Source organism: Condylostylus longicornis, unplaced genomic scaffold, assembly GCF_029603195.1.
Source record: "Condylostylus longicornis isolate FDR11 unplaced genomic scaffold, ASM2960319v2 ptg000027l, whole genome shotgun sequence".
In the NCBI taxonomy this organism is placed as follows: domain Eukaryota; kingdom Metazoa; phylum Arthropoda; class Insecta; order Diptera; family Dolichopodidae; genus Condylostylus; species Condylostylus longicornis.
The window spans coordinates 2,471,377-2,486,094 of NW_026577996.1; the positions used below are offsets into that span (position 1 = coordinate 2,471,377).

The 14,718-nt window shown below is 25.9% G+C and overlaps 1 protein-coding gene across 1 annotated transcript in view; it reads left to right on the top strand.

Moving 5' to 3' along the window:
- Nucleotides 1-10,067: 10,067 nt before the first annotated feature.
- The window catches only part of LOC129607482 (extracellular matrix-binding protein ebh-like), a 74,079-nt gene continuing 69,428 nt past the window's right edge, over nucleotides 10,068-14,718 (top strand). Inside the window, exon 1 of the mRNA XM_055518509.1 lies at nucleotides 10,068-10,252. Coding sequence (XP_055374484.1) covers nucleotides 10,083-10,252 — 170 coding nt within the window. The 5' untranslated portion in view covers nucleotides 10,068-10,082. The remainder of the gene's footprint in view (nucleotides 10,253-14,718) is intronic.

Genomic DNA, 14,718 nt, shown 5'->3' on the forward strand with positions numbered 1-14,718 from the left:
AACAAAAACAAAACAATTTGGGGACTTTCGTGTTAAAATTAAAGCAAGGAAAGAAGAAAAATTTTACGAGTGTAAGAATAAAAACACAAAAAGATGCACAAAAATGTCGTCCGTCCGTACTAAACGAAAATATCCTTTTAACTATTTTGGTATTTCGTTTTATAATAAGCACCTTTGTCAACATTATTTTTTAATTCACCTTTTTTAAATTTTCAACAACACATTTTGTTACAGCAGCAAAATACAATATTGTAAGCTGTGTGTATAGAAAGAACAGGGATAAAATAAAATCAATGACGGCTTTGTTACACTGTGATGCTGTATATTTGCGTTGTTTTCTCCCCAACAGTATTTTCATGCCGTTATTGAAAGTTGTATAGTGTATAACAAATTTGCTTTTCTATTTGTAACATTAAAGAAGATTGGGTACTTGCATTATTGCGATGGCTGGAGGTGTGTTCTTATTTTAAACAATTTGCGATCTTCATTGTTTTGATTCTTTTATATTGCATTACACAAATGGCAAGCAATAACACAAGAAATACTGACCCACTGATTGACCCACTCATTGGGATGATAAAAAGCAAACCAGAACGTGCCTTTGTTCTTTCAGGCATGTATAAGCCAAGAGCTAAAAACTTTCACAAGTATATCGACATTCCTTCTTCTAAAAATTAGATATTTTTAGGTCCTCTTTTAAGATATACATCCTCTCTTATCATTTGATACAATTTTTAAAAAACGTCTGTCATCTTATTTATGTCCCTATCGTATTCCAATATCCCTACTGTTACTGAGATCCCACGGCGAAGGTCCAAAATGTGTTACCAATGATGAGCTAAGATGACAACAGCTTTAACGTATTCAATCAGTCAACTCAAGTTATATTCTTTGCACCCAAAACACCAGTCATTTCCGTGAGTTCTAAGACACCTAGAGCTTCTGATAAGTGATCCGTATCAGTAAAATAAAAATTATATTGCTCTCATATATAAATTAACTGTTATTATACTCCATAGTTAAGAGTATCAACTACACATTTTCTCAATTTTTTTTTTGATTTCATAATATTAGTGTGAACGTAAAAATATATGGATATAGTTGCTGTTGTTGTGAGAAAAAGCTTTGAAAAATTCTCAGTTTATAATTTAGCTACTTATTCTTTGTACAGCATAACTTTGTTACATGTTATGTTATAACTTAGTGAGAGATAAACATACATTCGTACATAATTTTGTATTCATGTACCATCTGGTTCAAAAGAAGAGAAAACTGAAAGGAAAGGAGAGGCAATCTGCGCAAATACAAACAAAAAGTTTATTATAAATACGTAAAAGGATTTTCTTCCGGGAAGCCTCCCATGCTTTGCATAGCTTTTGATTCTTTAATTTTCCTTTTTATTTTTTTCATTCGGTGAGATCTGATAGTGTCAAATATTATATTGTTTGTACTGTTAGAAAAAGAAAAACATTAAATTTATGAGTCGTTAAATCGAATATTTATTTTTTTCTATACAATTTTCTTATGGTTTTTATGGTTCCTACCAGTTTTTTTTTTGTATTTTTATTTTCTTTCTTATTTAGCTATTTTTTATTATATTTCTAGAACCCAAATAAAAAAGAGGTGTTAAAATTTTGGTTTTATGTAATACGGGGAGATTTTTTGCTCTTCTGTTTGGAATGCTGTTTGTGTGATTTTACTTTTGACACCTCACGCGTAACACGTTACAATTGTGAATGTCAAAATGAGTTCGCCATTTCATCATGGAAAAAGAACGATTTCAATTTATTAAAATTTAACAATTAATTAATTAAGAATATGTTGATCGATAGCAGAAGGAAGTCTCTGGATGGTTGCGTCTTCGTAGCAAGAAAGCTTGAGAAATCGATCACTACAACATACTTGGATTTGTCAGAAGGATAAATCTCGTGAGGGGGGATCAATTGATCCCCCTTGGGTCGCGGTACTTCGTTACGCACTATGATCCACTCCTTGGGTTGCGGCACATCGTTGCTCAATGTGTAGCCTAGACTCAGCGTAGTAACTGGCAAAAAATGGATCAAAATTTTTTCTTTAATTTTTTTCTAAAGCGTAGCCGTTTGTACGTTTAGCTGAAACTATATTTTAAAAGAATGGCAAAGATGAATTTTTCGATCAAATAAAAACTACCTGCGAACTTGGAATTTTGCAATTTTTTTCCTTACGTTTAAAATTAAATCACCCTATATAAAAGCTGTACGAAATAGAACACAAAATAAGATCTGTAATAAATATTTTGATTTTTATCAGTATTTGAAATGCCGCTAATACGGTAGTGTTTGGAAAACATGTAAAATGATGCATAAGGACTAATGATAAAGTTCTAAAACAACATTCGATTAAAAAATGTTATGGTGTAAATCAAAATTGTTTGACTCCTTTAGAATTTGTTCCAAATTAAAGACTATTTTTATTACTACAATTTAATAACTTTAATTTTGATTTTTTATTGGGTTTTTTTTCTGATACGTGACATTTCTAGCAAAAGTTCGAGTCTTTTGTTAGATCATAGTTTTTATTGTGTAAGTCAAATTTGAATAAATTTTTTATTAGGCTAATTGAAATTCTACAATTGTCCCTTTTTAAATATTTTAATTCAAACTAAAAATAAAATTTTGAAAATAAAGAAAAACACATTCAAATCTATGTTATAAAAGGACAATTTTCTTGTTTTACTATTCTCAATGAATAAAATTTAATATTCTAAAATAATAGTGGTAAAAGCAAACAAGAAATTATAAAGGACAAAAATATACAAAAAAATCCATTTCAAATCAAATACGAGTATATACGTAAAATGTACAATCCATTAAGAAATATTACAGAAAAATGTTCTTAAAATTTAATATTTACGTTTTATGTACGAGTATGTTCTCTAGTTCATACTATGGGAGAACAGCAACCTCACCCCATGTCACCCCTTTATTCCTCTCTACCAATAACTTAATCGCATTTAAAATGTTTTCAAGAAACCTAATTTTTCTTAATAAGTGTAATCGTATATTTTTGCTGGAAATTGTTAGACACAAAGTACATTGTAGCCTCACCACCTATATAAGGACAACTCTTCTAATGGAATGTGGGGTACCATGTTGTTTACATTATTTTTGTTTGTGTATTCTATTGATGACAAAAGCTTTTCATTCATATTATTAAGATTTAATTTTGTTATTTTATGAATATACCATAGAAAAAAATAAAAAATATTTTTTACCAATACAAAAACGTTACGGTTAACATAACGATGAATTGTTTAAGGTAGAAAATAATAATGTAAAAATCATTTCAGGAAAAATTTCATTGCCATAACATTATTTTTTAATCAGGAAAAAAGAAAAAAAAATATATGATATCCTTATATAAGAGATTTTAAAGACAGAGTGTTTCGGCAAGTAACACACCATTTATATTAACTGTTTGTACAATTATGAAATTGAGCACATGGAATAGCATTCAACCAAACCAAAGTTTTTTTTCCTCGAATTTGTTGTATTCCTTATAGTAAACATAGAAGAAGCCTGGATGAAAAAATTAGAGCTGAAAAACGAGTAAGATTTGTTCATGACTTCAGTAGCCAGAAATTACAACTTTGTAAGTTTGCACTTTATATAATCTTCATCCTGCTAGAAAAATTATAGAAAAATATTTTCATTTTTTAATTTTACTAAACTTATCTTCAATTTTCTTAATAACGTATTTGACATTTGTGCGTTTATGTTACGAAAACGCAATGAAATTTTCACAAAATGTCAATTATGTCACGTGGCCTCGTATAAAAGTACAAGTATTTCTTTTTTTCGTATTATTTTTCTTTGCGAATTTCATGGTTTAGGAAAGAATATCTACGATCAAGCTCGAAAGTTTTCAATATAAGTCTAAAACATTTAATTATAGTTACTTATACTTCTTCAATTCATTTCCTTAGATTACATATTCGGTACATCCTATATATTTATGCATGTTGAGAGAAGAACGTGTAAAGCATACTCAATAAATATTCATTTCCCCTTGAAATTTTTTTTCTGAATTTCAAATTATTTTTATAACATACAAAAGGCCGTAACCGATTGAATTATTATAAAAAAAAGACAAAAACAAAAAAAAAATTTAAATCTCTTAAAAAGGAGAGAGAGAAAAGAAATAAATAAATACAATTATACACGTGAATTTCGATGACGTCATCGGAAAAAAATTTATCCTTGAAATTACTTTAATATATTTGTGTGTATGTGCACATATTTGTTCTCATACAAAATTTTCTTTCTATAGATTTTCTAATATAGAAATGATTTTTCATATTCCACTTTAAAATTTTATGATGTCTTGCCTCAGGATAACAAAAAAACTTGGTATGTACCATTAGAAAAATAAAAAAAAAACAAAAGTTCAAAAGACTGGGAGACTGTATTTTTTCTATTTTATTGTATAAGAAGGCATTTTTATTAAAGGGGTGCACGTACATAGATAAATTGAAAAGAACAAAAAAAAAACAAAATTAAAATAAACAAATTTTTTTATTCATTTTTTTTTTTTTAATTTTTTGTTAAAAATTTTTGCGCGCTAACTTTACTTTATTTATAATTCATACGTGTTTGTATTATATAGCGGCGCGATGGTAATACTCGTATATTGTATCAAAAATTAATAGTGTAAGTGATATGAAGAATTTAAATAAATACACGTACGAGGATTTGTTACAAAATATAAAATATGGGTACAATAATAATTGTGTGAGTGTAATTTTAATGTTTTTTAATTTGAAATGATGACAATATATTTAGCAAATCGAGTTTGACAAATTATAATTGTAAAATATTGTTCGTTAAATTTCGTTTATTTTCGGTGCTAAATGTCAAATAATGGTAATGCACGCTCTATGCCGCTGACATTGCCAATGAATCGAAGAAATTAAAGTACTCTTCACATGACTGTATTTAATCAGACTATTAATTAAAAAAATTTTTTTCTTAATAGTCTTATGCTGTTTCCCATGATGTCAACATATTTGGACGGTGTTGCCTTTATCATCACCAATAAATGTGTTTCTAACATGAGGGTTTTATAATCAATCAAATAATATTTATGCTAGCGTTAATTTTATAAAATGTCGTATTGTAGATTATAGATTTATACAAGCGGGGTAACAGTGAGCCGTAACCACGTATAAAGATCTATTGTGCTCCTCCTCTGAGCAAAATCATCCAGTATTTCCTTTCTTCTACAAGCCAGAGTATCACACTCTCCCGGAAGGTGTGCTGAAGTCTCCTTATGCTTCTCCTCATTTTTTACACCCAGTTGACTGAGATGTCCCCTAAGTCTGCAGTGACCCGGCAAGCCCTTTTGCGGTTTCTCAGCTATAATTTTCTGACCGCCTAAATGTTGTATTGATAGATTTATAATATTCTTAAAAAATAAAAATATTTGTTAATTTAAAATAATTTATAGAATACAGTTTTTAAGGATATTTCTGTAGGAATACGGCAAACCAAAAACAAGCCAATTAAAATAGTAGAATTATGTATTTTCCCAAACGATTTGGTGTCACATATATTTTTTACATAATATTATTTACATTATTATTTTCATGTTAAATCTCGATCCTATAACTTTCAAATATTGCTTGTATATAATGTTTGTTTATGTTTATGAGATAATATTTGTATATTTAGTTATTTGAACATTCATGTATATATGTATATGTAACATTCACATACAAGGGGTGTTTTATTATGTGTAATTCTGTATCAACGGGCGTAAAGAAAAAAAAAATTTAACATTAAAATTAATGATGTTAAGGATAACATGCTTGACATTTTGTATACATATAGAATTTTTTTCTCTTTGTGCTATACTTATTTTTTTTCATTATTTTTAACTTATAATATTCCCTATTTTATTTTTCTGCTACAATTTATATAATGAATGTATGTATGTTGGTAAATTCATAATGCATACACATATACTTATATGTATGTTTGTATGCTTTACAGTGCATATTTGTAAGGTGAATAAAAAATAATTTGATTTTAAGAGATTTAATTTACAATTTAATGTTAAAATCAAAGAATCTGCTGTGATTTTATGATTTATGCTCGATAAATTATCACTTGTTGTGTAAAAATTCTTTATAAGAAAAGAAATTTATGAAAAAAAAAGATATAAAATTCAAAATTATTGTGCACGGGCTTATATTAATTTAGATAGAATGTGAACACACGAGTGAAGGGAAAAGCACAAAACTAAAATTTACAACAATTACTTAGAAATAGGTAGATCATGTCATCCTATTTTTAATGAAATTTAAATTAATCTAATGCCACATTAAAAATTAGAAATTTCAAAAGAAAATTTAATTTTTTTAAAATTGCATAAGTTTAGGATGACTGTATGAAACACAAACACAATTACTCAAATTTATTTATTTTTTAACTTGCTTTTCATTTTAGTTTAAAACTTATTTTTTTCTATTTTGAATAATTCATAATTCAGGAAAATCAGGAGCAGCTCTGTAAAAATTTTTTCTTTATTTGAATTGTCAAAAATCTATGTGGTTGATGTTGGACTCGTTTTAGCAAACAAAGAATACAAAAAACTCTTAATGCTAAAACACACATAAAATTATCAGGTAGTACATATTAGAAATCCTATTATCTGAAATCTCAACATAAAATCCTTATTGCTGTTGATGTTAGAACCATGAGTATAACTTTTGTTATTGTTCTCATTTGTACTTATCAAAATCAGTAGCAATTTTGTCTAGTGAAACATCAATAGTTTGTATGCTGTTACGAAGCTTAATTAAAATTAAATCTGCTCATTTCCTGTGATTGATAACTAAAAAGAAGAAGCTTGAGCAATTGAGTTACTTAGGAAAATGAAAAAATAATTTAGCTTCACATAAATTTTTAGATTTACATACTTATTAAAAATATAAAATAAAATTTTTAATTTCTATATTAGACTTGTCAGTTACAACATGTGTGTCAAAAATTTTTAAATGTCATGAGAAAAAGCGAAGCACACACATTTTACGGGAAATATTTTTCTCACTTGAATATTACGATTATTATTCACTTTCTTGTCACGTGGAGAGTAAAATACAATAGGTATAGAATGAGACTTGTGTAAAATAATTTTGTTTAGAAAAAGTTTGACAAACTTCATGTTTATGGCATTTTACTTTGGCAAAAACCAACACTCAATCGAAGAAGAACGTGACCTAACAATGAAATTATTTAATTTACTAAATAAAAAATAAAATATTTTAAGAAGTTTTACTGAAAAAAAAAACAAAGTGTCTGAGAAAAAATAAACATTTCTGTTATATTGTCAATATCGTAACACTAAAAAATTCTATGAAGTTTACTGAAATTTAGAGCTTTGTTTTACCTTAACCTAATGATTATGATGTTGATATTGATATAATTATTAATTATTTTATTTGCATACTGTTAGTTGTGTGGATTCATTTGCACTTTCAGTTTAGTTTTACTTGTCATAAAAGTTCATAAAAGGCAGAGCAATAAATACGAAAAAAAAAATTTATTTTGTTCTATATTCCAGTACAGTGTAAAGCAAAAGCATAATAATAAACATAAAATATTAAAGAGGTCGCGACTACATCGTTATTATTTTAATCATACAATATTTAAAATGCCGAAAAATAAAAAATTATGAAAATTTTTGTTTTTTATCATTAAATAAATACTAAAGAATAAAAAAGATACGAGTGTTTATTTTGTGAAAAAAAAATTAAAAAAAAGTTGCCTAATTAACAAATGAATTGTAATGAACAATAACATTTTTTACATGTGTGCATATAGTATAATCGTATGTGAAGAAAACTTCATTAAATAAATAACAAAATAATAAGAATATTTTCTAACAAAATTATAACACTAAAAATACAGATGTGCAAAAGTACAGTGATTGTTAATAAAATATAACTACATAATATGTATTTGATTTTTCAACTATTGCATTCAAAAATCGCTTTTATCCTATCGGTTCGGATCCGTGGTATACAAATTTACGGTATATAGTTCAATCGGGTAACTTAATAACTTGTTCCTCCAAAGCCTTACCTATAAACTATAAAGTTCGTGAGTAGACAATCATTTGAGCGCTGCTTGTGTGAAATCATCCTTTTCCTGGACATAAGAACACGATGTTCCGCTATACATTACTTGTAACATCAATATCACAACAACTGCAGTTCTAATACTATCTATTGAGTGCAATTATATAAATCACTGCAACTTCTCCATTTAGACATGTAATGCAGATATACGCCAGTTTACGCAAACTTTTTCAGTTATAAAGAGTGATTCTATTCCTCAAAGTTATTGCTTCGTAACGCCATGTCATAAACGCCATACCCATTATATTATATACATCCACCTCATGACAAACGAAGATGTGCTATGTCCCAGCTTGAAATTACAATACATGAATATATTTTACTCACGCATTTCCTATTGCCGACTAGCAATAAAATAAAACCCGAATTATTTACATATTTTTAAACGAAGGGTCAATTTATCTAAAAAAATATACAAATTAAATTTATTTAATAAGCACTGTAAGACTTTTTGTAAATTATTTACTATGTATTTACGTGAATATAAATTTACCATTAATTTAAAATGCATAAGACGAAAAAAAATCGTCTAAGCTGAGTACTAAGCTCAAAAACATTTGTTTTTTTTTTCAATAGCTTAATTTTCTATATTTATGCTAAGAATATTTCGGGAGGAATCGTTATTTGCGTTTTTTCAGGTAGGCATACTGATACACCTATGTATATATGTATATATACGTTATGAAGTGAGTTCATACGGAAAAATATTCCATAATACACCCTTTCAATGTGTTTCTAATGTTTGAATGATGATTTTGTATTCGAATATGAATGTGTATGCAGAAATATATATATTTTACCTTAAATTATATACACATGTATGTTTGTATAGGTACTGTATGTAAAGTTTTTCTTATGTTTGAGGAGTATTTTTAGATATATGATAATAACAATTCTTTCAAATTAATTTTATATACAGTTATCAATCCATTTTATGCGATATATTTTTATGTATATAAAAATTAAAATATACTCAAACAAGGAAGGCGAATTCTATATGAGGGAACTTTTGAAATTCTTTTCGTTAAATACTTTAATTCAATCTATTGAACAGATACAATGGGAGGAAGACGGAATATAAATATGACGTATAAATCTGTAGCTATCGTATTCGGAGCCAGAGTCGAAATCAGATTCACAGGCAGAGTCGGAATTAGAGTCGTAATTAAAATCGTATTTGAAGAACGTATCATATTTCAGGTCGTATTCGGAATCGGAGTCTAAGTCAGAATTGTAATCGACGTCCGAGTTGGGGTATAAATCTGATTCGAGATTCGGGGTCAAAATCGTAATCGAAGTCTGAATTGGTGTACGTATCGTATTCTAGGTCGTATTTGGAGTTAGATTCGGAATCACAGACTGAGTCGGATTTAAAAGAAAACAGTACGTAATGAGGCTGTTACTTAACTTTTTCATTTCACTCAATATAATATTTTATATCAACACAATAATATGGCGAATAACTGTAGATTCGATAAGCTTTATTATAGGAAAATTGTAATCAAAATGTTTTCTATTGTTTTGTCTTTTTTTTCTCTTTCTTATTACTATATCTACCTTTTTATAATTATGGGGATGTATCTTTTGTCATTTTATCATAAAATTTTTACTCTTAACAATCATATCAGTTACGACGTTGAAACTTTTTGTGATTAATAGTAGAGCGCAGTTATAAGTTCACAATAAATATCCAAAATTTATTAATAAAATTTTATATGCTATATCTTTCATATTTACATACACACATTGCCACATTGTATATTTAAATAATTAATTAATATTAATTTAAATTAATTTTTGTAATATTAAAATAAAAATTTTCAACAAAATATAGTAAGTGTATGTATGTATTGAGAAATTCAAAAATAAGGCAAATAAAAAAAAACAGAGAATATTTTGAAATATGAGTGAAAATAATGAAATACAGTTTGAAAGTGATAAAAATAGTTTTGACAGTGGCATCTTTTCGCACGAGAATATTAACTATAACGAAAATTTAATAAACTATAATGAAATTTTGAGAAAATTGAATGCTGAGAAAAAATTTCGTGATGAATTGAGAAAACGTTTAAGGTAAGTCAAAATTATAATTTAATGTATTCAAAGCAGTTATGCGCTTCCAAGCCTAATTTATGTGATTATGTGCAAGTTGACTGTAAAGAATAAGGAAATTACATAAATATAATTATGCTTCAATAAATTTGGGAATTCATTTATGTTTTAATTGAAAATTATAAAATATTTTTATTAAGGAGAAGTAGGACTGCGTTTGTTCTTCCATAGCTGATAGCTTGCAATTTTGGATCTTTTTTTTCATTATAAGGTCCAACACGCATGTTCCATTCCAACAAAGTTATTTGTGTGTTATTTGGTAGGAGAGGGGGATATTTTGAGTATGGAAATGATATCACCTTCGGTGTGTTATGCAGGAATATGAGAGTCACTGTCCTCTTTAAAAGAGAAGACTAAAAAGTGCGTCAAATAATAATAATAATCTTCAGAACATAAAATACGATTCAGCTGTATGATTTCATATTAAGAATGACTCGAAGCGCGCTGCCTTTAAAATTATAAGATTGTACCTTATTATTTTAAATTATTCAATTAAATTATAATGATGAAACAATTGAATAATTATCTAAATATAAACAAAAATAATACAGGAAACAATAATACCAAAGCTTATAAATGAATTTAAAAATTTTAAAATTGTATAATAAAATAAAATTCAATAGATTTACTTGCAAGAGCAACATAAAAAAATTATGAAAATTAATGAATTTCTAAAAATAAATCATTTACTTAACAGATAGAACCATGAATTTCAAAAGCTCAATATAAAATTTATTTTAAACTTTTTAAAACCTTTTATTCAAGTCATCATTTTTTTTTAAATAAAAATTAATTACTATTTTTATTTTGATATTTCAAGTGTTTAAAAATAATTTTTAAACGTCAATAATTTACAACTAAACACGGAAAAAGAATCATTATGAAGTAAGCTAAGCTAAGCGCGTACCACAGAACTTTGAACTAAACTACGATAAGAGCATGACAAAATTTCTTTTAAATTAGAACTAATCTGATTCTAGCTATACAATCTTATACGTATTTTACAATTGGCAATTCTTGTTTGGTAACTAATAATTTTTTTTATTTTTACCTCATGGGCTCGTTATATATTACTTAAACCACAATTAACAAGGAATGGCAGTTTAACAATTTGTCATTATTTGCAGTATGTTATGACGAGTATATGATTTGAGGGCCTATGACGAAGATCACCGATAAAATTAGCTTAAAAAATCTATTTGTATATATACATATATTATAGTTTTATTTGTACCTAATCTTATACTCATACATATCTTTGTGATATAAGTAAAAATCTCTGTAGAACTTATTCTTATTCTATTTTTTTTTCATTACCATTCAAGTAATTTCTCACAACATCCCTATATTTCAAAACAACCCTCAATACTTATTTGTTATCTAATAATTTTTATTTAAAATCTTAAAAATTCTATGTCAGCTTAATTATCGTTGCTTTTGCTTTTGTATTTTATATTTACGTTTTTGTTTTGTTCTCTACATAATTATAAAATTGTTTTCTATAGATGCAATTTTCTTTGAAAATTTTCAAGTATTTGTGGAACCTTTAAAACCTCTATAGGTTCTTCTCATATTTTTTATTATGCTTTTCATTTCCTATATATTGCTTATATTTTAATTCTTTTGCAAAATTTTGAACGGACATTATGAAATTGAATAATAATTCATGAGTTCATAAACACTCTTCTGTGCTATATTCGAAAAAGTATATACAAATGAATGATTTTATTACTTTATTTAAATGAACTCATATGACGGTGTGCCAAAAAGAATCTACATATTTGTCAAAAAATTTGGTTCATATATTTTATATAAAATATTTCATTGCTGTGTGGCATTCTTAAAACTTAATCAATTATAATCAAACTTATTCTATTGCTGAATTTAGAGAACATTTGATATTTGAAATGACTTTATTCCAATTTGAATTTAAGTCAGATTTACCACGATGCTACTTTAGTAGCAAAAGTTAAATTTTTTGCTACCATTTAAATTTAAAGTGCTATTTAATTTTCGGAGTTGCTACTTTTTCATTATTTGCAAATGATAATTGCTTTTCAAAATACTACCTTTTTCACATATTTATTTTTGTTTTAATACAATGCCTTAATGGTATGGTATGTCAGCAATATAATTATAAAACGATTGTCATGTCATTGTAAATTAAAATGAAAAGAATTAAATGACGTTTAAGAATTAAGTTTGACGTTTATCATTTTCAATCTATTTTGTGACTATGCTTATTTTCTAAAATTTTGATAACATAGCAATTTTGTCCCTTTAACTTTTACTTCAAAAGTTCGGACAGTACAAGGCAAATATCCTAAAGTTGATTGTTCTATAGTCCATTTCTTATATATGCATTCTTGCATTCCCTAAAATCGATTAGTAACAGCCTGTTAACGCAATACTTGCATTTTATAATTTTTTTCTTTTGATTCCCATTTTGGTTTTAACCTTTTTCGTTATTTCTTCGTTAAAGCCGATTTCCGTATCTGTCGTTTAATATTTGCATATAAAGAAAATGAAAAAATGAATGAAAGAAAAACAAAAAAAATAACCATAAATAACTAAGCAAGCCAGACGCACAGTACGCTTACAAGCGAGAACATTTTTTTATTTTGTCACTTTTCTGCTTGTTTTTCCTTTTTTTTTTATGTTTTTTTTTCGTGTTAAATTTTTTCTGAATAACATACCGGAAAATCAATAAAAAAAAAAATAGGGAAAGAAAAAAAATTTAATTTAAAATAAATAAAAAAAAAAAAAAAGAAAAATCAATTAATTTTTTATCTTTAAAAAAAATTTATTAAAAAATAATAATAAAAAAAACACTAAAAATTCAGAACAATTTTGGAAAATTCAGAATTTAAATAAAAAATATAAAAAAATTCATGTTATTTTATTAATTAGATTAAGATTGTTAATTTGTTAATGGTTACTCTCATATTATTTAAAAATTTTATTAGCATTTTTAATAACAATAATAATAAAATAGAAGAAGAATAGAAAGAGACAAAAAATTTACTACGCTCATTATTTAATATTAATCTAAAGAAAAATTATAATCAGTTAATAATAAAAGTCTGTTACGTATGATAAAAATACGTCAAATTTTAAGTTAATTTGTGTTTAGTTACAGAGTTGCGGGTTAAGTAATCAAAAGCTTTACTCCAAAATAACAATTAAATGAGCTATAGAGAGCAGACACTAAACAGAGAAAACTGTATAACCGCACTGTACGTAATCGCGTTTCAACTCTTTTTTTCTTGTTTTTGCTTTCTAATTTCTACACAAACATATTATAATATTTTTATTTTTATTGAAATAAACTTCATATCTATAATTTTAAGAATAGTTAAAAAAAATTATAATAATAACTTAAAGATAAGAAATTATTTTAGAATAAGAAATCATATTAAAAAGAGAAAAAAAATATTGTAGAACAGTTAACAAATAAATAAGTAAACATATAATTAACAGTTAAAATTGATATTTGTACGAGTATATATTACTTTTTATTTTACGTAAGATTTTTAATAAGAATTCAGTTAAAATTTTTAAATCAAGTTACTAACATCGAAAAAAAATATATTGCAAATACATAAAAAAAAACAAGTTACTAAAAGGAGTTTAATTTAGTAGTGCATATACGCAAAAAAAAACTGATAACATTTCAGCTGATTACAATTTACGTTGTAATTTTTGTGATTACAACGAAATTTAATTGTAATTTTCAGTGATTTTAATGTAATATTCTCAGAAAAAAAATGGGATTATATAAATTTCTAATTTAATTCATTTTAAATTAGTTTAATTTATTATTTATTAAATTAAATAACAAAAGAAAATAAAATAAGCAAAAACTCCCTTTGCATATATCAAAAACTTTAAGTATTAATATACAAAAATAGAGGAAAAAATTCAAATTTTGTTTCATACATAAATAAAATTACTAATGCAAAATAAAGATAGCAATAAAAAGTGCTAAATTTAAAAGAAAACACAAATAAAAAAGAAAGTAAAAATTAATTTTACTGAAATATATTCAAATTAGTCTAAAAATATGTGAGTTGGGAAGTGTGAATTTTTACGATTGTTATGTAATATTTTTTTTTGTTTATTTTAAGTGATCTATGTGTAAGCCTATGATTTAATATTTAACTAAAACTAGATTAAAGCTGCATTAATATTTGTAAAAATTAAGTCTGATTAAATAGAATCAAAGCAAAAATACCATAAGGCTCCTTTTATTTTCAATATTGGAGCAATTTAAAAGTTTGTCGCTTTTCATAAATATTTTCATTCATAAAATTTTGGGAAACGCAATTTTAACCACAAAAAATTTGATAAAATTAAGAAATAACAAATTCAACTTTGGTTATAATTGTTCTTGTTATTGTTACTACTTTTAAATATTGAAAATAATT